This window comes from Falco cherrug, chromosome 4 (assembly GCF_023634085.1).
Source record: "Falco cherrug isolate bFalChe1 chromosome 4, bFalChe1.pri, whole genome shotgun sequence".
NCBI lineage: Eukaryota > Metazoa > Chordata > Aves > Falconiformes > Falconidae > Falco > Falco cherrug.
This window is the reverse complement of record NC_073700.1, coordinates 104,844,485-104,869,648: the sequence shown is the minus strand read 5'-3', so window position 1 is coordinate 104,869,648 and position 25,164 is coordinate 104,844,485. Positions and strand designations below refer to the sequence as shown.

Below are 25,164 nucleotides of genomic sequence, written 5' to 3'. Positions count from 1 at the left end.
GGGGCGGGGCGGGGCGGCCGGCCGGCGGTGCCGCACTCTGCGCGGCTCCCGATCGCTTTTGTTGTAAAGGGGAGGGTGCCGCGGCGGGGACGGGCAGCCGCCGCTCTGACAGGCGACAGCGCGGCCGCCTCCCGCCCGCATGTAGGGCTGCGGCGGGGACGGAGCTGGGCAGAGAGAGAGCGACCGAGCCGTGCCGAGCGGAGCCGAGCCCAGCCCAGGGCAACCCAGCTGTGCCGAGCCCGGCGGACCCCAGCGCGGCGCCGCCCCTGCCCCTGCGGGAGGAGGCCGCCATGGAAGTCTGCGCGGGTAAGCGGCGGGCCGGCCGCGGCGGGCCGCGGGCGGGAGGGGCTCTGCGGGGTCGCCGTGGCGGGCCGGGCTGGGGGAGGGGGTGCGGGCGGGGCCGGCTGGGGCGGCGTGGCGCGGGGGAGCGCGGCGGGCGGCGGCGTTGCCCGGCCCCGGCCCCGCCGGTGGCCCGGACGGCCGCGCGCTGCCTCACATGGACCCGCCGGGCGAGCCATGTGCGCCCTGTGTTTACGTTCCGCGCGGCGTGCGCGCCCATTGGCCGTGCGGGGCGGTGACGCGCGGATTGCATAATAGTGCCGGGGCGGCGGCGCGGGGCGGCTGGCGGCGCGGACACGTGAGGCGGGCGGGCGGCCGCTGTTTTGGTGACCTACATTCGGGGCGGCGGCGGCGGGGCGCGCCCGGGACACGTGGGGCCGCGCCGCTGCGGCGCCGGCGGCCCCGCCCCCGCGGCGCCGGCGGCCCCGCCCCCGCAGCGCGTAGGCCGCGGCGGAGCGCGGGGTTTGGCGGCGGTGGTGGGGGGGGGGGAGTTGGCGGCCTTCGGCGCCGTGCGGCGGGGGCGCGGGGCCCGCACGTGGGCCGGCCCGGTGCGTGGGGGTGGCGTTGTGTAACGGGGAGGGGGCGTCCGGGGGCAGGGCAGGGCAGGCCCTCTGCGGCCCGGCGCCGCGTGACGGCGGGCATTGCCGCAGCGCCGGCCCCGCTCCCGCTGCCCGCTCCCCTCCCTCCTTGGTCGGCGGGGGCGGCCGGGGGCGCCCCGGCTGCGGCGGCAGCCGCCGCAGCGTCCTCGGGGCCCGGTGAACGGACGAGCCGCGTAGCCGCTCACCGCCCCCTTACCGCCCCGGCGGCCATAGGGCTCCCTGCGTCGCTGTGTACGTGAAGCACCGGCGCGGTACGCACCCCCCCCGCCCCCCAGCACAGCCCCGGGGCCCGCGGCTCCGAACCCCGTGCGGCCGCGGCGGGCTCGGCGTGGCCAGAAGGGCTGGTTGTGCCACCCTCCGCCGGGCCCCCCGAGCGCAGCCCTGCCGGTGTATGGAGCCGGGGCTGCCTCACCCGCCGGGCATCGGGGTGCCCCGTGGGGTGCGGGGGGCGTGTGGGTGCGCGGGGATGGCGGTGCTCTTTGTTTCGAGCAGATGCACCAGATCTGACTCCTGGCTGCTGCTGATCGAGCAAAAATAGGGTTCGTAGGGAGATGTAACTTCTAAAATAACAAAAATATTAGGGATGTTGGCTATGGCACAGACAGGACTGCTGAGCTCCCCAGGGTATGGGAGCAGCCCAGCCCTCTGGAGCTCCTCAGCCTTTCAAAAGGCAAGGGGTGAAAACCCCCACAGACATACTCTTTCCATGCCCTCCTATGACATCGGTGTTACATTTGAGGGAAAAGAGCATCTCTTTTTATGAGGCAGAGCTTAGAGATAGCGGGGTGAGGTGGCAGCCTGGCGAAACGTGGAGTTCCCCGCAGGGCCATGTCTGCGTGCCCTGCTCTGCCCCTTGCAGATAAGGATGGCGCCTGCTGAGGAGCTCCGTGCCTCCCGTGGACCAGGTGGACTGTGAGCTTTGGCCTGGCACCTGGCAGAGGCACGTGTGGCGCCAGGGGATTGCAGGACCTTTGTCAAATCGGTGGCGTCTTACACTAGCCCACGGGTGTTTGATGATGGCTTTTTCTCATGCTGTTGCTGCACTCATGTACCCCTTGCAATCCTCCTTTCCCCAGAGCACGGATCCTGAACGCGTGCTATGCTGCACGGAGGATTTCTTTAAAAAAAAAAAAAATAAATGTGCAGGAACAAGCGCAGTGGTGGGGTGTAGGGGCACCGGTGTGCAGGAATGTGAGAAGCAGTATGTGTTGTAGCGCATATGTTGTGCAGCCGCTTGGTCTGACTTCTGCTCCGCAGCAGCTCTGCTGGGGACTCCTCGGCTGCATGCTCCTTAACGGGCTGGTGGGAGTTTCCTTGGTAGAAAAAAATGAAATGTTAAAGAACAAATGGGCCAGTAAAGATGCTGCAGAAATGCTGAGAGGACTGTTATAGCTGATAAAGGTGAAGACATTTTCTAAGTCAGAATTCCTACCTGCAAGCAGTGATATTTCCAGGGTTGTATAACACCACTGCCTTTTACTGTGAGGAGACCATGGCTGATCTAAGGGGCTACAGCCCCAATCTGCTATGCCAGCTCCTCAGTTGACAGAGGACTCGACAGACACCAATGCTTTTTTCCTCCAGAGGAAGCCAGGGCACAGCCCTTTAAAAAGTTTTTAATTCTTACTGGTGTTTGGAGTTCCTTGTTGCAATGTCCTGAGTGAAGAGACTCTACAGAGCAATACAGGCATAAAACAGCAAAGATGCAGAGAGTAATTTCCTTAAACAGTTGCGTGGCTTTTGTTGTTGAAATTTTGGTATGAAATATCAGATGCTTTTATATTAACTTTTGAAATGCTGAGTCTTGGAGTCAAACAAAGTGAAAACAATTTCTCTGGCTTACAAGCAAGAAAAAGGAGCCTGTGAAAAGCCAGAACTGCTCCCAGGTCTGCCTGAGGGCAAAAAGCTGTTTCATCTGAGGGATTCTCAAGTGTGTCAAATTGTGCGATGCAGCAGGACAGAGACTGTTTGCATGTAGCAGCCCGGCAGTCAGAGTTTAGGTGCTGCTAGAAATGCTACAAAGGCTTGTAGTTGGACAAATGGCATTCAGTAGGCTAACCAGGCTGCAGCGCTATTTCTTTCCCTTGCCCCCTTCCCTTCTGCATCGTGAGCACCTCCCAGCCCTTCCTTTCTGTGCCTTTGGCGCGTAGCCTGCATGAAGTCTTTCTGTCTGCCCTATTTCTGTCCCTAACCTAGCTTGTTTGCATTCTGGCTCCACAGCGCTGTAAGATCCTGTCTTTGCTGTGGCTCCAGGCGAGCTCTGCTCAGAGGGTGGCCAGGGAAACCCTCCCTGGGCTGCCCTGTGCCCTTTCCCCACTGCCCCATCCTGCCAGCACCATGGCTCGTTGCTCCATCTTTTGGTTCTGCCGGCTCATCTTGACTTGGATCAGAGGAGGCTGTTAAGATGGGAGAAGGGGATGGGGCAGACTGGGAGGTCAGCCGTTGAAAATGAATGGAGAGAAGGAAGCTTAAGCGAGGGAGGGAAAGGAGTGTGCCCAGGAACACGTGATGGCTGGGTCTGGTGTGCTGGGTCATGGCGTGGCTCACATGGCAGCGGTGCATGTCTGCTTGTTATGTCACTACGTGCTGCCTTTTTTTCTTGCCTTAGGGGGTGTGATAGCTTACATCAGCTCTTCAAGCTCGGCATCTAGCCCAGCCTCATGTCACAGCGAGAGCTCAGACAGCGGTTTCCAGTCATCCTCTTCTCCTGTACCATCTTCTCCAAACAGCTCCTCTTCAGAGAGTGGCTGCAACGGCCGGAGCAGCGAGGGCTCTGATGGGGCACCGAAGAGTGATCGGCTGGAGGAGACTATTAAAACAAACCAGTCGAGTGTTGCTGGTTTGACAAAAGGCCATAATGGAGTCACAAGTATGTTTGGTGCCGGTTCCTGAAACCACCATTTTTCCCCTTTTTATATTTACAACCAGGTCCTCCGCGTGGCTTGCTGCGAAGGCACGTAGCAAAGCCTCCATTTTAATTTTTTTGCATTATATGCGTGGTAATACATATGGTATTGCCATACAAATGCTAATAGAGGGGAGGTCCCGTTGCTGTTAACTTCAAACAGTCCATAAATACAGTCCAGATTTACTTCACATTTTCACTAGTGAAAACTGATCTTCATAAAAATCCAACACATGGTTAAAAAGATGCAGTGAAGTAAAGGTAATAGTAATCAGAAGTTGCCTTTAGGAGTATTTATGGAGCTGTCTTGCAAATCTCGTTTCTCTGTTTTTTCATACTCTCTTCCCTACCCCTCCACCTTTCATCCCCCCACATTTCTTTGAGGAACAAAATAAACAAAACAAAACCATTATATTATATTTACATAGCTGTAGCTGGGATTTTTATCTTTTTGTTTCTAAGTCTTTATTTGTGGATGTTAAAACTGAAGTATTCATAAGCGGGAACTAAAGGATAGCATTTTAAAATGCATGTAACAATCCAGCTCCAGCTGTTTTCTTGCACTTTTTTTTGGTAATCAGAGAAGATCAACGATAAAGAACTACATTTGAACAGTTTTGGAAGGGCAGGAATCAAACTGGGTACTGGAATGAGTGTTTCAACAAACAGCTGGAATTCAGACTAGTCTTTTGAAGGCTGCATTCTTCTATTGGCAGAATTGTTTTATCATTTTGAATTGTTATGAAGCTAGAATTAGTATCTCACAGTTCTATCTTAAAAGTTTTTTTTTTAAAAAAAATTGTAAGAGCTCTTACCTTAAGTTTGTAGTAAGAACCTTTACTTCCTCTTAGAAATTTGCTTGCATCTAGGTTTTTGGTATCAGGGCAGGGGTTCCTGAGGATGAAACCTGTTGTAAACTGTTCAGATGTATAGGTAGATAGATAACATTTTTAGCTCAGTACTAGCTCTGTTTAAAAAAAATAAAAAAGAAAAAAAGAAAAGAGCAAACTAAAATTTTTGTGGTTTGGTTCTTTTTCAAAACTTTACAAAAAATAAGAGTTTTAGTTCCTCTTTATAAATGAAACCCAAATGTCAAATAATCTACTTTTTTCGTAGAATATGATTCTGTGGGAGTATTTCCAGCTGTCTGTGTTACTCACTGTTGAGGTAACTTTGTGGTTACTGAAGTCACTGGTAAAATTCCCATTGACTTCAGTGAAACCAATGGTAGATCAGCACTTGGGACTTGCAAAAAACGCTTGTTGACAAGCTGAAGTAAAATACGTGGGCAAAAACTTAAAAAAAGCCACACCATGAGCATATTTACAGTGTTGAGAAGGTATTTCCAAGTTCAGGTGTGCAAGTGTGCCATTCTGGATATACACTGAAATGAGTAGTCTGTACATATGTAGATGTGGCTGAGTCTGAAACTTTCATCAAATAGGTAGAGTGTATGGCTTGTTTACAATGCATAAGAAAATAAAGTGTCCAGTAGTTCTGTTTTTAAGAAAAGATGCTTATTCTCTGTTGGGGAAACTGTAGCCTTTATAAGGGCTTACTTGTCCTGATGGAAAGAAAAAAAATAGAGCCCAAACTTCGTGGCCTAGTTAACTAAATGCTACTTTTAAAAGTGCATAAATGCAAGCAGACTTTCTTTTTCTACAGTTGAGTATAATGCTACTGTGACTGAAAGTCCAGTGAATATATGCTTTCTCGCTATTCTGTTGAGTGCTTCACATTTTTTTACCCCCTCCCTTGCACTGGTACCTTCTGAACTGTTCAGGGGTTTTGTGCATTCTTCTTGTCTGTTCCTTTGCTGTGTATTTTGGATGTTGAGCTGACCTGATGTATATTGCTTTCAGTCCAGGTTTTAAAAGCTGGAAACATGTTCCTGCAGTTGTCACTGGTTTTCTATATCCCTGACTTTTCTGTTCTGATTCTAGAATTTAATGGCATGGTTCTTCTTTGTAAAGTCTGTGGAGATGTCGCTTCAGGATTTCATTATGGTGTTCATGCCTGTGAAGGCTGCAAGGTGAGCTGTATTTCTGCTTACCCTTCTGCTGGTGAAATGCTCGGTTCTCCCCATAGAGGAAAAGGGGTGATACTGCTGAAAAAGTAGCGGTACGCTTCTCTGTTCAAACTTAAATCTGATAGATTTCAGACAATGTATAAGTTGTAGGAAAAGGCAGACCACTTAGCAATCCACAGCATTTTTCGAACTCTGCAGTACTTTCTGTTCTCGCCCCATGTCCAATCCTGCCTGACCTGGAGTGCATGGCAGAGAATGAGAACTGGAGACAGAGGTGGTAAGGACCATGTAACGCAAGACATGCAAATGTTAATTGCATTAAGAGATAGTAGGTGTGAGTTGTCACCAGGGCTGGAACGCAGAGCAAAACAGCTTTGGAAGAGCAATGCTTTACCACAGGGAAAGCCAGAGCTGGGTGCTTGGGTGTTCGTGCATCAGTAGAGCTGTATTTTCTGATACTGTAACACTGCAAATCTTACCTTATGTGAAGGAGTTTATCGGCTTAAGGGTTATGTGAAAGAGCCACCTTTGGAGGTCATATGGTGCAACAGAATGGTTTTGTTGCCAAACTGGAGATTGAAGTCAAAAGATCTGATTTTGACTTTCATGTTTGCACTTGATGTCACCGGAGATTGAGGGTGTATCTTAGGAACTGTCAGTACAGTGATAGAAATAATACTGGAGGTATTCTGCTCTTAGGTGCTGACTATGCAAGGAACAACTTAGCATCTTCTATAATTAGAAATCATAACTAGTTTGCGTTATACACAGATCACGCACAATGGGGAAGTAAGTCATGAGGAGTAGCAAGCTCTTTAAAATCACTTGGGGCTGATGGCTCTGAAGAAGCTGATGAGATGCAGTGGGGTTTTCTGTGCTTGCAGAGAGGTGAACCTTGGCAGGATATAATATATGCTGTAATAATAGTTGCTGTGGTTTCTTGTTTGTTTGCAGGGTTTTTTCAGAAGGAGCATTCAGCAAAACATCCAGTATAAGAAGTGCTTGAAGAATAACAACTGCTCTATAATGAGAATGAATAGGAACAGATGCCAGCAGTGTCGTTTCAAAAAATGCCTGTCAGTTGGGATGTCAAGAGATGGTATGTTCCTCTACTGAGCAGTGATCCTCTGAGAGGAAGCCTGCTGCCCACCTCAACACTGATTGCTAAGGGTCTTAATGGCAAAAAATGCAGCCAGCCCTTTTGTCAGGGACAGGTTCCCTGTCCAAGAGCATTTAGATCAGCTTGCCTTCTAGCTCTGTGACTCTTCTGAACTGGTAATGTAATACTGGCCACAGAGCTGTCCGTCTCTGGAGGCTAATGCAGCGGGAGGCACTGCAGTGGTCTCTTAGAGGAATGGTTATAACAAGTCTCAGTTTTGTTTTAATGAGTTAATATTTATAGCTGTATCCTGCATGAATCGGAACAAAACTCTTCTCCTTTGTTTTGTAACTGTTGCTTTTTCAATGAAATGGAATTCTGCTCAAGCCGATAGCCTTAGACTAATCATTATAGAGCGTAAACAGTTAGGTTTGGGTGCATGGGGTGAGGATATATCTGCCTCCTTTTCTTTTCTTGGAAGGAGAGGGAAGGCAGGGAGGAAAGGGTAATGTTGAGCTGTGTCTCTGTCCACCTTGCTGGCTGTCCACTCCTTGGTGACTTTTTAAAAATGTAATGCTGAAGGTATAGTTCATCAGTCTGCTGCGACTTACTGTCACAAACCAGAACTCTTCCTTCTGTTTCACTTTTTAATTTTCTCTGGGTGTTTATTTCACAATAACTAGGAATCCGGGGCTGTTAATAATTTAGTGGGTGGAGTGTTAAAACTTATTTTAAATAATTGTTCCGAGTTCTTGTCATGCATAGGAGTTATTTCATCCCCTAGGCGCTTGTTTGTGCATAAGGTTACACCTGCTTTAATGAAACAGACTTAGTTACATTAATGATGGGCTACTGCATGAACGTAATTACATCAGTCGAAACTGGTTATAAGCCCTTGTAAGGCTGTGGTTGAACAGGGTAGTAGAGGTAGTTGTAGATTCCCTAGGACAGGATCAGAAGCGCTACAGCTGCAATGATGCCCATCCCTTTGCCAGCAGAAAATGTCCTTGTCGAGGCAAAGTTATCAGGAAAATTTGCCAAGGTAAGCTGCATTCAGCATTGATTCTCTTAACCGTTTTGCCAGGTTATATAATAGGTCCATGAGGAGCTGTTGTGTAGGACTTCTATTCAAGTATGATATGAACCATGTTTATATTCAGCTAATTGTCAGTTCACAAAGTTGAACTGATTTAATTGATCCAATCTTAAAACCCGACAATTAACTAATTCACCTGTGTGTATAGTCCAGGGGTCCTCAAACTACGGCCCGCAGGCTGGATACGGCCCCCCAGGGTCCTCAATCCAGCCCCAGGTATTGACAGACGCCCCCGCCCCCCCCCCCCCCCCCCCCCCCGCCTCTGCCGGGGGTTGGGGGGGGAAACCAAGCAGCCGCAGATGACTGCCTGCCACTGCATCCACGTGCCGGCCCCCTGGTTAAAAAATGTGAGGACCCCTGGTATAGTCCATGGCCAGGTTTGTAGCAGAAGGGGAAAAGGCTTTAGAGACTGTGTACTGTGAACAACAGCATACGTTTCATATCTCACGCCTATCCTATGCCCAGTTTGTTCCTTGATTTCACTGGTAATACCCCTGCTGTAGTATTGGTGAGAGCATTAGTATTCTGTTAAAAGGCAAGATTTTTGGTAGCAATGTGTATTCTGTGTGTGTGCGCGTGCGACCGCTTTCAGGATTGACTGTTTTTCTTTTTCTTCCCACCGCTTTTCATTTCTCCACCTTGGTAGCTGTTCGATTTGGTCGCATTCCCAAACGTGAAAAACAGAGGATGCTGATTGAAATGCAGAGTGCCATGAAAACTATGATGAACAGTCAGTTCAGCGGTCACTTACCCAATGAAGCATTAACAGAACTTCAAGATCAAGCACCTCAAGAAGACCTTTCCTCCAAGCCCAAACAAGAGCGGGAGACCATCAAAAGCCCTTCTCCCCCTCCTGGCACTGACATGGCTAAGGAAGAAGTGATTGGTATGGTCACTAGGGCCCACAAAGACACTTTCATGTACAACCAAGAACAGTCCCAAAACCCAGCAGAGATGATGCAGTCCCAGACTGGGGAGAGAGTGTCAAAGAACACTGAGCAGTACATCTTGAGCAGCGAGCACTGTGTTAGTGGGCTCGGTGGTCCTCAGTACCCTGAAAGTGAGCAGCACCTTGCTGGTGGACAGTACAAAGGGAGAAGCGCAGTGCATTATCCAAGTGGGCACACCATGTGTTTTACAAACGGCCACTGTATGAACTTCACGAGTGGTTATACTCAGCAGCTGTGTGATAGGATCCCAGAAGACGGCTTTTCTCCAAACAAGAATGCCACTTATTCTTGCAGCACTGGAGGAAGAATGCATCTGGTATATTGATATTCATTGTTTAATTTTACTTGGTGAAAGTCTTAGTGATGGGTGTGATCCAGCTGTGCCTCTTTAGTCAGTGAAGCTGCACACAGTTGGCGCAACGCTGAAACTTAAAATAGTGACACAAGTTTGATAGCACGGGTCGTGATGAAGGAGAATAGTGGCTCAGGTTGCGCTGAGGATTTGAAATCGTGTAAGTGATGGAGTTTCTTGGCTTGGTATTTAGTAAACAAAGTAGGCTAGTGTCAAAGAACATTGGTTGAAGAGAACAAACTCACGGGCTTTTTAACTGGCTTGAGTTAAAAAAGAAAATAGATGTTAGGAGTTTATAAATTCCTTTCTTTACTCAATCCTCTTGAAGACTTCACTTTAAAATAGACTACACAGTTGGATATGCTGTATTTTCCTTAAAGGTATTTAGAGCAAATGTCTGGGGTGGCACCTCAGGGCTAGGATTTTAAACCAGTCTGCATGCCTTATTAGTGTGTTCTAAAACCTGTCTTGCTGGGTAAGCTTTGTTTTGTTTTTTGTTTTTGTTTTGTTTGGTTTTTATGGGGATAGGGTGGTTCTGTTACAGGCAATGTAAAATACAGGCTCAATGGCACCCCCAGGCTATGCATCCTTCTCCCCTAGAACGTGTTCAGATTGGAACAGAGGCAGGAGGAAGATGCACAGCTAAACCACTTGAGAGAAGTTCAAGGTCTTTTCTGTAGTACTTACACAAGTGAGGCTCTAAACACACTTCTTGGTAACTTGGATGACTTTGCTAGAGCATTTTCTCACTGAATTCTTAAAAAGGATGCTTCCTGTTTTCTTGCATGTGGGTTCTGGGTTGGGTTGGTTTGTGGTTGGGTTTTTTTGTTTTCTTTTTTTTTTTTTTTTCCCTTAACAGGTCCCTCCCATTTGCCTTGCACCTGCTGTTCCTCTGCCATTCAGGCAACCGGTTCTGTAAGCCCCTTAAAATAGATTGTCCTTCTCTTTATCACTGGAACCGCCTGGGATGAGAGAACATAACATCCTCATTCTCATCCTGTGCTCCTGTCGAGAAGCATAAGCCTCTGACCTTTCTGGTGTACTTGGAGCTGCTGGTGTTTTTCTTCCTCATAGTTTGTACAGATTCTTCATAGGTTCTTGAAGACCCCTGAAAGTATCCACATGAAGGCTATTTATTTTGATGCTGGATTTTTTTTTTTTAAATTTTTTTTTGTTTGGGGTTTGTTTTTTTTCTCCCTCCTCCTTCAGCTACTGCATATGTGAACGATGCCATCCCTAGCAGGCTCTGACCTTAATTGCAGACTCTGGGCACTATACCATGACAAATAGTAGTAACTCCCAACCTTTATTCCTTGCAGGGAAAGTATGTGAAGTCACTACAACAGATTCTTGGCACTCCCGAGAAGTCAATGAGATCAGGATCCGACTAAAATGAGTCGGTAGCCATAAGGGAGTGTAACTAGGCTCTGAAGCAGTGTGGAGACAGATGTTCAGGGGTTTAGTTTTTTTTGTCAATACCCCCCAACCAGAAAAGCAGAACAGGTCATTCCTGAAGAAGTTCCTCTAAAGAGAGCTAGTGGCTATCAGCATTCAAGGAGTGTCTGGATGATGCTTTTGGTCGTACGGTTTTGTTTTAGATAGTCCTGCAAGGACCAGGGAGTGATGGGTCCTTATGGGTCTCTTCCAACTTGAGATACTCTGTGATCCTATGATCTTGGGAAGAGGTCTCTCAAGACAGCTTGGACATAATACACAGTGGGGGGAAAGTGGCAGTTTCCCTTTGGGACTCAGTGCTGGGGGTTTAGGGTAAACAATCTAGGATGAGAAGTTGAGGTGCTGTGTCCCGTTTAGAGTGGGGTGCTGAACCAGAGATTCCTTATTTTTTGGAGTGCTGTATTTTTAACAATGCATATGTGAACTGTTGCAATATCATAGATAGAGCAGTGATTGGTTTCTGCCATGCTTCTAGTTGTGTGCCTAAACATTTCCTTTTGCCAAAATATGTCATGATTTTCAGTTTATGGAAAGGGTCCTCCTCTACCCCACATGCAATCATTTGGTTTTGGGTGTTGTCCTCAGACACCCAAATGGTGATGTGATTCACAGCTGAACCAAGAAATCTACAATTCCATTCCTTGTCTGATGGGGAGAGAGAAAGGGGAGACCTTTCTGCATATTGACTGCCCAGTTACAAACTGGGATTTGGGGCGGGGGGGGGGGGGAACCCATAGAAATTTGTATCTGCCTCCACCTTGTTTTCCCTGGCTGTTGCCAAGTACACACACACACGCATGCATGCATGTATATATGTACCTGTATAATATATTCTTGTAATGTAATTCTTGAAGATATTCTTGTAATCTTGGGACCTTCCACACAGAGAATTCCTAGGCAATTATCAGATTCAAGTTGCTCTGCAAAAGCAACATAGCTCTGAGGAATTACTAATTCATTTCACTGTTTTCTCTTTGCTTTGCTGACGTTACGCAGGATTACCTGCACTATTTAGTATACTTGTGAGGAATACTTAAAGGAATTCTTGTCCTTGGTGATGACAGCTGAAGTGAATATTAAAAGGTTTAAATGTCATTAAAAGATGTAAATTTTAGAAAGCAGAACTGAAAGTATCTCAAGAGTGTCTGGTTGGGTTTTACAAAAGGAATTCACTGGCAGTCTGCCTTGACTGATAAGTCTGATCTCATTGTAGTGGATTCAGATGTTCCTGTAAAAAATTGCTGCATGTTTGTATAAAAAAGAGCATTTTGTCATCTTGTGACTGAGCAAAATTGGAATACCAGTTCCTTGGTGGTCCTTCTTCAGTGATACAAATAAAAGCAAACACATAGGAGAGGAAGGTTGTCCCAGTAATGAGGGTGTAAATGTGTGGCTCAGGAAACCAAGGCTTGGCCCCTTGCTCTGACGTTAGTACCTTTGTCACCTTGACTGAATCACTTTAGTTGCCTGCAAAGCAAGGAAGATCTATGAGAATTAATGTAGAAGTGACTGTGGAATTAAAATTGATTGATTGTGAAATCATGATTAATTGTGAAATTACAGGGGTAACACAAGAGAAATCCAGTTGTCAGGCATGAGTTGAGATCAAGGAAGAATAGCATAACCTGGGTTCTCTCAAGTCTTTTGCTGTAAACAGTGTTGGAGTCTCCAAGGTCAGCAAATCTAGAAACAGATTACTGATGGATTGCCATGGATTTTTTGCTGGTTTTTTGTTTTAAAGGGAAGGGGGAAAATCCAGTTGCTTTGGGAATTGACTGAGGAATACTGATTCTTTTTTTTTTTTTTTTTTCCTCTGTGCTGATGCAAAGTTTTCTTGCAGAATAAACATGGTTCTTTGAAGTATTTGTCAGTATTTGGAAGGGTGTCTTTAAGAGTTATTTTTTGTGTATGTTTTGTAAACATCAGGTCTGCCCAATGAGTAAGACTCCCCATGTGGACCCAAACAAGTCTGGCCATGAAGTCTGGGAAGAGTTTTCCCTGAGTTTTACCCCTGCGGTGAAGGAAGTGGTGGAGTTTGCCAAGCGCATCCCAGGTTTCCGAGATCTCTCCCAACATGACCAGGTTAATCTTCTGAAGGCTGGGACCTTTGAGGTGAGACCTCTGTGTGTATATTGTGGACCTGACAAGCTTTGCATCAGTCTGACCCCCTTAAGAACAAAAATAAACAAACTGGGTTATAGCAGGCAAAACCAGCTTGTTCATGTATGCTAGCTCTAAGCTTTCCTTAAGCTGATGGTGTCCAGTGCTTCTGTTTGGTCAGATCTTGTTGAGCTGTCCCTTGTACAGCCAGCTCAAAAGTGCTAAACCAGTCTACCCTTCCCTCTTCCCTGAGCATTAATAAATGACTCTTAAGGAGTTTCTTGGTTTCGTGTAGCAGCGGGTACTGTGATAGCTACCTTTGCTTAGCCTGGAAAGAAGCATACTGCATCCAGAAAGGTGGGTAATTTAGAAAGCTGTCTATTGACGTACCAGTTTTGTAGAGGAATGTGTTTATTGCTCTGTATGTCCTTCTGCCAAAGCCAGAGCATCCATCCCGACCAGTCACCACTAGCCTTTGGTGGCAGCTGCAGGTTGCTGAAGTCTCTATCTCCAATGCAGTGACACTGATAACTAGCCGTGCTGCTGCAGCTCTGTAGATACCGTGTGCCAGCTGCAGCCTGATGTACTGTAGATGAAGCCCACCGGGCCCTCATGGTCCACTTGCAGTCATGACACACATGTGGATTAGTGGTGTTAATTTGGAAATGATACCGGAGAGCTTGGTGCTGTTAGTGACCTTCACCAGAGGGGACCTTTACTTAAGGTTTCAGTCGCTCTTCCAGACTCTTGTATCTCTATTGGAGACCATGCACATTTTAAAAGTATTCAAGTGTGAAGTTTAAACATAGAAGGCCAGAGGAGCTGAAGTCTCAAGTATTCAATGTTACTGTGCTTTTCTGGGGAGGGCAGGGTTGGCAATACTTTTGCTCTTGTTTGATTTATTCTTATTGAAGAGGGTGCTGGATTTCATATTTACCTGACATGTCTTGTGTAATGTTTTAGGTCTTTTATCTGCATTTATACAGCCTGGTTCTAAAATGTGTAATTGTTGGGTTGAAAGGCACAAGTTGTACTGGAAGACTTGGTGTCTGGAGCATGCCAGTTTTCTTTGTTTCTTCCATTTTGCTGTCATGTATTTTTTTTTTGCTGTTATTCTTGACCTTTTGATATTCATCTACAACTTTGGTAACTAAGGGCTGTATTTTCACTTCTTTAGCTACAGCCTCTTACATTGCTGTTCACATTACACAAAAATGTTGGTTCCTTCCTCTGCAAAGTGGTATACTGTCCAGTGCCCTCAAGGAGAGTGGAAAAAACACCTTGAACTGTTCCTATAATGTAAAGCCAGACATTCATGTTTTGCAAGTAAAATGTTTTGGCTTGGCCTTTCTTCACTTCAGGCTTTTCTCAAGCTTTGTTCGTATGCCTTTTTGCCAGTTACAAGCACTGCTGATAAGGAGGTTTCTATATCCAGGGAAATCAATAATAATGTGTGGCTGCGTGCTTATCCCTATTCACTTATAAATAAGAAACATTAATGATTTGGGTTAGTGAGCTTCTACCTGTAGTTAAAGGCCTGTGTGGCATTTTAATAACAGAAAAGAACCAATAAAAAATGTTGGAGAGCAGTGGGGGGGGGGACACACCCCCCCCCCCCCCCCCCCCAATAGTATTAATGAAATGATTGCAATAGAGGCAAAAGCATCTTGAAAAGCTGATGCATACAAGGTCATTTCTGTCTTCTGGATAACTGAATTAGGATATCCCAACATCCACCTGTTAATAGAAGAACCTCAGTAAAAGTACTACCTCCGAGCCTGTTACGGCTCCCTTGGGCACCAGCGTGTGGCTGTCTTGAAACTGTGCTTACCAGCAGCTCATATTGAAGGAGTGCTTGTCTGGGGGTAAGAAGATGCATGGAGACAATGTTGGTGAAGCAGCAGCATAGCTCTATATATTCACACTCATGTGAGGTAAAAAGTCTTCTTGGAACTGGGAGTATTGGGGCGCTCGGTATATTGTGGTGGCATTTACGTGGCTTTTATGGGAGCCAGCTCAGAAACAGCAGTGAGCCTAAAATAAAGAACTCCTGGATTTGAGCAGGTCCTTCCCCACCTCCACAAGCCCCCAGTCCAAATATAGTTGATGGTAGAGCTAACAAAGCCCTTGGATTCATTGGGGTAGTGGCTCAGTCTCTCCACAGACTCACGAACTTGGTTATTTGGGTGCAGGTGGTAGGGAAGTGAGCAAGCGGTTGCCTCTGTGGAGGTTTTTATGTGTTTCTATTGCTCTGATCGGGTGGCAGGGTTGATCAGGTATATCCTCAGCATGCACAAATAGGAGTCTGGCTTGAAGTGAAATGGGATGAATCAGTCATGTGCTATGCCATAGTCTAAACTGTTCTTCCATGGGTTAGAATGGTGACGTTGAAATCTATAGGCAAGGTCTTTACCTTAGCATAAGTCAACACAGCTTCATGGGCTTCAGTTTTGAATACCAGCATTCATACTGGTTGTTCGTTATGTAAGTTCATGTTTCTAAAGCCCAGTTCTGTAAGGGGAATGCTATTTTGAAGTGAAAGGTTGTTGAGTACCTGGTGGGTCTGTGCTAATGCATGAGTTCAGCTTTGTGTGTCTGCCCTTTCTCTTTTTGTTGTGTTCTGAGGGCTTCTGCACCTAGGTTTCTGCACTCTGTAGATGTAGTGAAAGGGCATACAGCTTGGCTGACAAAGGTGAATAATACATAGTGCTCATGTGTCCATCGAGATCGCTGCGTGCCATTTGGCTGTTAAAACTTACAAGCAAGTCATTGTAACATGCATGAGTGGTGTTTGAATTCTCAAACGTTTTCATTTTTTTCTTGAACCCTCCTTTATTAAGCTTGTCAAAGGCACTAGTCTTTGCAGAAAATCTGGTTCTCCTCTCATCTGTAGTAAACATTTAAATTAATGGAGTTATGTAGGGTAAGTGGGAAGAGCTGACTGTCACACGAAGAGATTACAGCAAGTCTGAAGTTCTAACCAATGCCAGTTGGTTAATTTTCTCCAAATAAGAAGGCTGTTCTGTGCAACTTAAACCTTGAAAATGTAAATCAGGTTGTTGAACATGAGCAAATGAAACTTTACAAGCCATTCCAGAGGGAAACATTTCACAGTACGACTGAGAAGCCACAGGAGAAATTTCAGCCCAGAGGGGTAAGTTCAGTACATGTCAACTGCTCCAGCCCAGGTGCTTATACCAAAGGGGTATTCCCAGCTGCAGCTACAGACCAGGTGTGGTTCCAAGCCCTGCTTCTCTAGCCTTTTGGAGGCTGTACACGTGGCTCCTTTCTACCAGAGCTCATTAACATTCCTGTGGGTATAGAGATGTGGCATGGTACTTTCCCAGAGAATGCCTAAAGGGCCGCATCATCAGGTGGCGTAAGTCCGCATTGTTCCAATGGAGCTGCTCCAGTTGATGCCAAGTGAGAATCTGGTTCAATACCTTCTTTTTGCTCTTCGCAAGTGCGGCCAAGAAAACGTTTCTTTTAATGCTCTGTATGCCTTTGGCTGTTCAGTGGCTTAAACAAGTTGTCTTACTGGCATATTTATGAATGGCATTGTCTTTGTGGCTCAGGCTGTCTGAGGCTTAAATTTTAATTTTCTTCCTTTTCATGTGCGGTAGCCCCTCCCCTGCATCCACTCACTACCTTTTTCACTTGTTTGTTTCTCCAGCTACTGGGCCAGAGCTTGCACTGATTTTTACAGCTCGGTAGCATGCTGACAGTTTCTGTATAGAATGTTTGTGCAGTGGTTAATGAGACAGTTTGAATGACATTAAAAGGGTTAACTTGTTTCTTTGGCCTTTCTAGAAATCCACCTATATTAACCTGGTTTGGTTTTGTTTTGTTTTCTTTCACCAGGTTTTAATGGTACGGTTTGCATCTTTGTTTGATGCAAAGGAACGTACCGTCACCTTCCTGAGTGGAAAGAAGTACAGTGTGGACGACTTGCATTCAATGGGAGCTGGTGATCTGCTCAACTCAATGTTTGAATTTAGTGAGAAACTAAATGCCCTGCAACTTAGTGATGAGGAAATGAGTTTGTTTACAGCGGTTGTCCTGGTATCTGCCGGTAAGAACAGAAAGTTAACTTGCAGCTTTGCCAAAGTTTGAATATAGCTCTGTACGAAAAGATTTCTGTAAAATGTATACCCTATTATTTCGTGTTGAAGTGCAATTTAGTAGGTCTTAAGCTACTAGCAGCCTGTAATTTACTTGTTTTACATACCTGCTTTTTCTAATGCCGCCTTTTGGAAAAATGTGACAATGGTTTTTATTTTCCTACTACTTTCTATAGAATGCAAAAATATATCTCATAGCTGCCCAATAGCTGTTTAGAAGCTGTTTGTCTGAGTCATCTAGGTTTCACAGGACAGCATCAATGAAATTACTCCTGATTTGCACAGCCTAAGTCTTGGGATAAGGTGGTATTTTTACTTCCAAGTATTGTCATTGAAGTCTGTTGCGTGTCTTACTCAAGTCTAAATCCAACAGTTTGATCTCTGCCTATGTCAGCCAGAAAGCCCTATTCATCTGCATCGTGACTTCTTACTGCTAAAGGTCTGCCAATCCACTAACATCTTCACCAGCCTCGTATCTTGTTTCAGTCCCTGGATACACAGAACACCCTGGCCCAGATTCAAAGAAGGATTAAGCACCTACTTCTGTAGTATTATCTAAAGCCTCAAATTAGGCACATTAGCTCTGCATATAATGCCTGGAATACAAGATGCAGAATCCCTGCTTGCTGGGTAAGGAGCTCTCTAAAGGTGGCTAGCACAAATGCTAGCAGTGCCTGCTTATACAACAAGCCGGCATTTGGGGGCCACTCACTTCTTGAACCAGTGCATCTCTTCCACATAAGTGGTTTAGACCTACATCTTTCTTACCAGGGAGGTGAAGCCTCTGTAAACAAGGTAGGACAGTTCAGTCTAATGGCTTTGTGCATGGCCTTACTGAAATGTGATGGGGCAGCTGTAGGTAGCCTCTTCGGCTGGCAAGCAGTGGTAATGAGCAGAGGGTGGTACAGAGACTGCCAGCTTCAAAAGCCAGAACGAATGGCAGCATGAAGGAAGCATGGCACTGCAGTCTGTTAGTGAAAATTTTCAGGTAGCAGAGAGAAACCTGGGATTTTAGTTGCTTTTCCAGGCTCAGTTCTACAAATTTTATCTTTCAAAAACTAAATTGATGAGAACTGTAGATAACCGTTAAAATAAGGACTGAGAACCAGGCCTCTTCCTTGTGCAGTCATAACTAGGCTACAGCCGCTCTCCTTGCTTTCTCGCTCAGCTCTTGGGCCCTAGAATATCACAGTCTGTGCCACCTGTTTTGAATGTTAGTGGCTGTATCTGTTTTGTTAAATGTGCTTCTAGCACAATGCCACCGCCTCCCCCCCTCCCCAGCCTTTTAGGTGCTGCTCCGTGCTGTTGCTAGCTCCCAGTAGGGCTTAGCCCTGGGGATGGTATGTAACTGTACAGCACGTAGTGTCAGAGCCATGCAACAGGACAAAAAGAGAAGTGTTTGGTATTCAGACTTGGAGCTGCTGAGGATTTTTCAGATCATAGCTTTGGACATTATTGCTACCTGTCTTTGCTACCTTGTGATCTGATCTGCATCTGATCACAGCCTTCCCGGACATCTTCACAAAATACTTCTAGGGTTTTATAAAGTGCAATTTCATAAATCTTTTAACGTTTGGGCCCAAAGTTGCATTTGTACTGTGTTCCAGACACAACAGTAACCTTGGCGGTCACTGTAAGTCCAGCAATTTTCAGATGAACTTCACTCTGTAACTTGCAACTGAACTGAAATACTGCAGCTGTTACTTGCACAAGTAAGCCAGCAAGCTTCACGCTTGAGCGGTACCCAAGAAGAACAGAAGGACCCCCAGCAGAGCTCCTGGGGAAGATGCTTGCAGTGTAAGGGCTTGCCAGGAAGCGAAGGTGCCTGCAGAACTGAAGGATTGTGGCTGCCTGTTGATTAACAGATCTTGGAAGCAGATCACCTGCACCCCACCCCTCAAGGAGGAGTGTGGCCCAGAGAGTCATTTCCCAGGTGGAAGCGGAACTCAGTTAGAGAAGGAGGAAGAGTTGAGGAACACCATCTGAGAGAGTGGAGATGCAGACAAAGGCAAAAGATGCCCTAACTGGAAGAAGTGAAGGTGGAAGAACAAGGCCATTAAGACTTCTTCACCTTGGAATGAATGCTATTGAAGAGGAGACTGAAAGGAAGGAGTAGTGAAGATTTACATCGGTTCCAGAAGCAGACACCACAGTGTGTGACTACTGAATCCTAATGAAGTGATCCAGAATATAAAATACCATGCTGCACTAGTTAAGAATCTTTTTAAAGGACTTTCAGTTGCTTAAAATTTAAAAACGCCTGTGGAAAAAGAAAAGCAGTATTTGTCTCTAAACAGTGCTAGTGGGGGAACACTTGTCAGAAACAATTCCACATAACACTGGACAAATAACCATTCTTAGGAGGGATGTTTAGAATGTGCAGGGGTAGTAGCAAGGAATGAGTGTAACTGTGTACATCTTGTTGTGGTGTCATATGGCAAAGAAAGAAAAAGCAGGGCTATACAGTGAGAATGTGGGAGTGTTTCTGGTGGTGCTGAGGAATTACATTCACAAAGTAAAAGAATGTTTCACCTCTGGCTTCGGTTAGCTGGATGTGTTGAAGATGGAGGGATGGTGGCAAGATGGGTCATAGGCACTGATGAAGGAAGAAGCAAGGTGGAAGCAAAGCTGTATGAATGTGGTTCGTGCAGGTCTATAGAGACCAAGTGAAGACTTAACTGAAGGTGATGTTTTGTAGAAGAATATAAAATACACACCCGCTATTATTCTGTCTTATTGGGGTAGTACTAGCAAAAACTGCTGGCCACTGGAAGCAACTGGAAGTAGACTAAGAGGGGAAAGACTTGGACTAATCCAAGAGAAGAGACTCCAGTAACTCACCCGAGGCAGCCAGGGAAGACTGGACTGCATTCTTCTGCCTTCAGAGGCAAGGCAGTATTGTACAGAGCTCTTGAGAAACCTCAGCTGGCATATTCTGTGCAAATGTCATCATCCCTGCTCAGGATAGAGCAAACCTAAAGGCTCTGTAAAGCAGGAGGGCAAGTGAGATAGATATCTTCACAAATAAAGGTGGGGAGGCATCTCTTCACTTGTGCCATCTTGGAGAACAGCTATCAAACCTAATGGACAATCTTCACAGAAGACTGGAGTATGTGCTAATAAACATAATTTGATATTAATCGAAGTTCCCGATCGTTAGAGGAGGTGGTTCTGGAACAATCTAAAGGAACTAAACACGTTAACTGCTTCAAAATGGATCCTTAAGTGAATTATGTCATAATTTTGCCCCATAGCAGTAGGGAACTGCACTGAACAGTCCAGGAGGACTTCCTAGGCTTTTCACCTGAGAAGTCAAATTGGATTGACACTGGCAGCATAAGGGACGGATTCCCCCTCTGACTCTGTGATGTGACTCAGTGTTACTCCAGAAAGCTGTTGTCATTCCGTGTCCCAGTTCTGCAAAGTGCTTAAGTACCTGCACACATCAAAGCACATTTCTGTTCGTGTCCGTCACTCGTGTATGTATGTGCCCTGCTGAATTTACATAGTGTTTAAGAAGAGAGGCTACAGCTTGGAAAAAACCAGCTACTGTGCATGGTTATTAGGTGAGATGTTGTGCTTAAAAATTCATCCTTTTAAGCTGCTTGCTTATGTTCCACCTAAGGACAACAGGAATGTTCTTAAATACAGCTCTCTTGAAAGAGATGCTTCCGGGTGTGGGGCGAATGCGGTATGTCAAAGCATAATATTTTTCTTGATGTTGAAATTCTGCTTCTCTTCCTCAGTTGGGAATTTTTGGGTGCATTGTGTTTCATTTTGTAAGTGCTTCAGAACGCGCTCAGAAATAGTGCTCAGTCGTGTCAGGGCTTATACTCCCTTAGCCCCTGGGGCTCCCACTGTGCAGATACAAGTGTGGCTGGCCCGGAGTGGGATTTCCTCCTCAAACATGAACCTCCAGTTTAAGTTTAGGGTTCTGTGTCCAGCCTTGAGAAATGTTTGAAATTCTTATTTCTGTGTGCCCTATCTCTCTCCTTGTGTTGCAAGTTGTGATTCAGCAAAATACTTAAGTGTGTGCTTCAACCTGTCCTTTTCTGGAAACGTGGGTAAGTGATTACAGAAAAGGTGTTTGAATGCTGCCAGTTTGGCACGAGCTTAACACTTTGCAAAGCTGATGCTAAATAATGTTTGAAAGACTTTTGATATGTGGGTTTGAAATTTCTAGCATAAATATTTTAATTTTTCTTGTGCTTGTTACATCAATGAGTGATTTTTCTAGCGGCTTTATGTTGCAAAGTACATCTGTTCAGCTTTTTTTTTCTTTTTTTTTTTTTCTTTCTTCTCCCCCCCTCCCTACCCCTCTCGTTCTTTTGTTCTGTTTGTGTGTTTTGTCATGTCCCCCCCCCCTTATCTTTAGATCGCTCCGGAATAGAAAATGTCAATTCTGTGGAGGCACTTCAGGAAACACTAATCCGTGCATTAAGGACCTTAATCATGAAAAATCACCCAAATGAAGCCTCTATTTTCACAAAACTTCTTTTGAAATTACCTGACTTGCGTTCCTTAAACAACATGCACTCTGAAGAACTCTTGGCCTTTAAAGTTCACCCATAGGCCTTTAGATCTCATTTGGACTTGGACTTGCCTGGTGTTAAACTGTTTTGTGCTAAAATATGTATTTATACAGTTGTACCACTTGTTGGAGAGAGAGAGAGTTCACAGACTGTGAACAATTGATAGCTGTTCCATAACCATGCAATAACGCTTCAGCAGGTGCTTTCAGCTAACGGCAGCACAGTGTTTGGAGTCCTCCAAGACCTCCAGACCCAGCTGTGCTGCACTGCTGCAGAAGAGGTTGTGATGAGCCTGAATAAATATGGACTGTTCCTTCATTTAGGAAAAAGAACCACTGCTGCCCTCTCATGTAAACGGAACACAAAATAGCTGTGTATATGCATATGGAGCATGGAATGGGGTGGGAACAATCCTGTGCTAATGGGAAAATGGAAGAGCTGATTTAATTGGTCTTTCACGTATCTAATAGATGTATGTCTGTGTCTCTTGATAACTCACTCATGGTTTCACTGTTGTTATTCCATTAAACCCAATGGAATGATTTCAGCTTGCACCAACTCTTCACTGAGCGTGTGTTCATGCCATGTGTATATAATATAAATAGTTAAGTAATGAGTGTTTATGGCTATATAAAGTACAGAGTTGTGTGTATATATGTGTATGTATATAAATAGTTCTATACATAAAGTATACATATAATTTCTTCACAATATTTTAAACTGTGAAGGAATTTAAACTTACAAGAGAAGGTGATCTATGGAAAGAACCAAATAGATGCACTTTGCATATTGCTGAACTAATTATATGAGCATTTCTAATTTTTAGAAAACATCAAATTTGCATTAATATGCTGTGTTTGTTAATTTAAAAACCCCACCAGAGTGGCACCAAAGGGGCAGGGTCAGATTCAACTTCTAGAAGGGGTTCGTAGAGAATCTCAGGTGGACATGGTTGGTTGTGGCACTAATAGAATTGATTGTCTGCTGCCACTGAGGTTCTTACGTTCTGGTAAAGGTTAAAGAAGCACCAGATGCTCTTCAGAAACTTCAGCACAGCCAGAAAGAAACTATCTGATAAATAACAGCATCTATCAGGAAAAAGAAAAATAATGGGAAAAATGTATCCATGGTTGCGTTTGGGTGTATGTGTGTTCTGTGACAGTTTATTTCTTGCAATACATCATCTCGCTGCTTCATTGCTAAATGAGAATTGAAAACAGAAATGTGAGATTCCCCATGTCTTTTCACAACTTGGGCTTTGTGGTTCCCATGCCTGTTCTTCTGGAGCTCTCCATCGGTGCATGTGCGTGTGTGTGTATGCGCAGAGAAGGTGCACTGGATGGTCTGGATTTTTTTTCTTAAAAAAAAAACACCACAAAAACCAAACAAATGGGACATTTTTTGTTGTTTATGCCAGTAGCAAATTACAAAGCAGATCCTTAAGGCTTAAGATTCTGCTGCTTTTCCATCTAGAAAAGCAGCTTTCTATGGGTTTTCTCCATTTGTAGCAGGGCCTGGCATCAGAAAAGAGAGATAAAAAAAGTCAAAGCAGTTTTGTTAGTTATGTTTATGTTTTGCTTATGTGGGAAGAAGATGCTCCATTACCCTTGTGTTTAGTTAGCTTTCCTGGGAGGTAGCCCTCTGAGTCTCTAGCGCTGACTCCGTTTGTTACCGCATTTAGCTGTACGCGGTAGCTGAGGAGCCAGAAAGCCACCGGGCCGCATCGCTGCTCCTGGCCGTGCAGCCGTGGCTCTGGCGCAGCAGCGAGCGGACGGAGCCCTGGTGCCTGCCCCTGAGCACTGCCAGCTGGGCAGGGCAGGGGAGGCTTGCACCCTGCCACAGCTCCGGTCACCTCGGCGCTGGGAATTTCCCCTCGGAAAGCGGTAGGGAGTGCTGGCCGGGGGGCCAGGAGCAGAAGGGGGCAGATGCTTGAGTAAGAGCTGGGGAAAATTCACCTTTAGCCTTGGTTGAGGAGCAGAAGAGCCCACCCTTTCCTCCACAGCTGCTGCAGGGAGAGCTGTCCTCCTGCTTTGAGCTACTTTAACCACTGGATAATGGCCCCTTAACGTACAGTTTTGCCATCCAAATGTGCTGTCGGGGCATATTGTCCTAATTTCTGTTAACAGTCTGCATCCTACCAGTATTATTTGTTTGAGAGCTTCACTGAATTATGCATTGAACCATTCAGACTTTAGAAAGGACACAGTCACGTTTTGTATTATTTAGGGGCTGGAATGACTTCTTTGTAGACCCCATTTCAAATGTGGAAAGTACAGTTAACCCTTGGTTGTTTTGGAAGGGAAGGAGGCTTCTTGCAGAGATTGCCACCCTACAACTGTGTTTTGTTGTGTTTTGGTTTGGTTTGATTTTTATTTTTTTTTTTCCTTCTTAAAACTGTATTATTAAGCCTTTAGGAATGTATAACCAGGACTGAGTAATTACTGCTTATTAAATTTTTAGTTAGATTGACCATGTATGCCTATAGATAGATATTGTAACTTGTGCAATTTCATTTGAAATAATCTTCCTGTACATAATGGAAAAACTCATATAACAGAAAAAAAAAGCCCCAAACGGATTGACTGAACAAAAAAGTTGATTAAAGTACGGTTCAAAAGTGACCCACGTATTACAAACCCTAGCTGGACTCTTGGAAGAAAATCTGAACTCATTGTGTTAGCTGTGTATTGTGAGCTCTTCTTTTACTGTGTCACTGGTTATACACTTGTTAAACGCTGAGATAATAGACTTCATGCCAGACATTTGAGTACTGTAGACTGGGTCATCGCTGAAAGATTAGTGTACTGTATGACTTAAATGAAATTTTTATTCTTGATTTTATTCTTGATTTTGTTCTTGTTTTAAAAGATTAAATATGGGCATTATGTCAGCAAGCTAAACTGTGTTTCTGTGTTCTTTGCATTTTTCTGTACAAAATCTGGAGGGGAGGACAGCATGCTGAGATGAACAAAACAGAAGTGATGGATGAGAGCATCAGCTGCTGCAGGGCTGCAGGGGCTGTGCTGGTGTGCGGTGGCTGGGAGCTGGCGTCTCAGCCCGCCCGTGGTACTGGGCGCTCTCGCCAGGTGGTTCGGTGGGGGTTTCTGATGCGCTTGGTTTGCTACAGTTAATGGACTTTTTGGGTAGTGTCATTAAAATAGATAGTTTTAAACACCTTCGTTGCTTTCAGGAATGTAACTGTAACTGAAAAAAGGAATATGGTTTAGGTTTTGGTGAAGACAGTCTTAAGGCTAGGTTACAAGAGAGGTAGATGGAAGATGGCTTATGAAGGGCAAAGATCTGCTTGATTTTTTAGCTCTGTTTCCTAGTTTGTAATGTTTATTGTTTTAGGAGGTAAGAGAAGCTTCTCCAGGAAATGTTGTATCTATCGGTGTTTAAAAAAAAAAACAAACCCCAAAACTGCAAAATTATGACTGCCAGCACTGGAAAAAATCACAGCACAAAAATGCTTTCTTCTTTTCTTGGCATGTGTTCCCTGGTGGCATGTTTGCATATGGCTTCCCGTGTTGCCACCCAGTCTGAGCCCCTGTGAGCGGGGCTGTGAGCCACAGAGTCCCAGAGCCTGG

At 45.4% G+C, this 25,164-nt stretch overlaps 1 protein-coding gene across 3 annotated transcripts; it reads left to right on the top strand.

Moving 5' to 3' along the window:
• Positions 1-24,477, top strand: NR1D2 (nuclear receptor subfamily 1 group D member 2). Of its 3 annotated transcripts, none has more exons than XM_055708246.1 (8): positions 1-306; positions 3,547-3,807; positions 5,787-5,875; positions 6,827-6,971; positions 8,714-9,333; positions 12,751-12,936; positions 16,786-16,996; positions 21,421-24,477. In XM_055708246.1, exons 1-8 carry the CDS (start codon positions 291-293, stop codon positions 21,615-21,617), a joined length of 1,725 nt encoding a protein of 574 aa, XP_055564221.1. In that variant the 5' UTR covers positions 1-290; the 3' UTR covers positions 21,618-24,477. The 3 variants fall into 3 exon arrangements, with proteins under 3 accessions (XP_055564221.1, XP_055564220.1, XP_005441882.3); XM_055708245.1 differs by lacking the exon at positions 1-306 and adding an exon at positions 482-665; XM_005441825.4 differs by lacking the exon at positions 1-306 and having other exon boundaries at positions 1,462-3,807.
• The last annotated feature ends 687 nt before the right edge of the window (positions 24,478-25,164 follow it).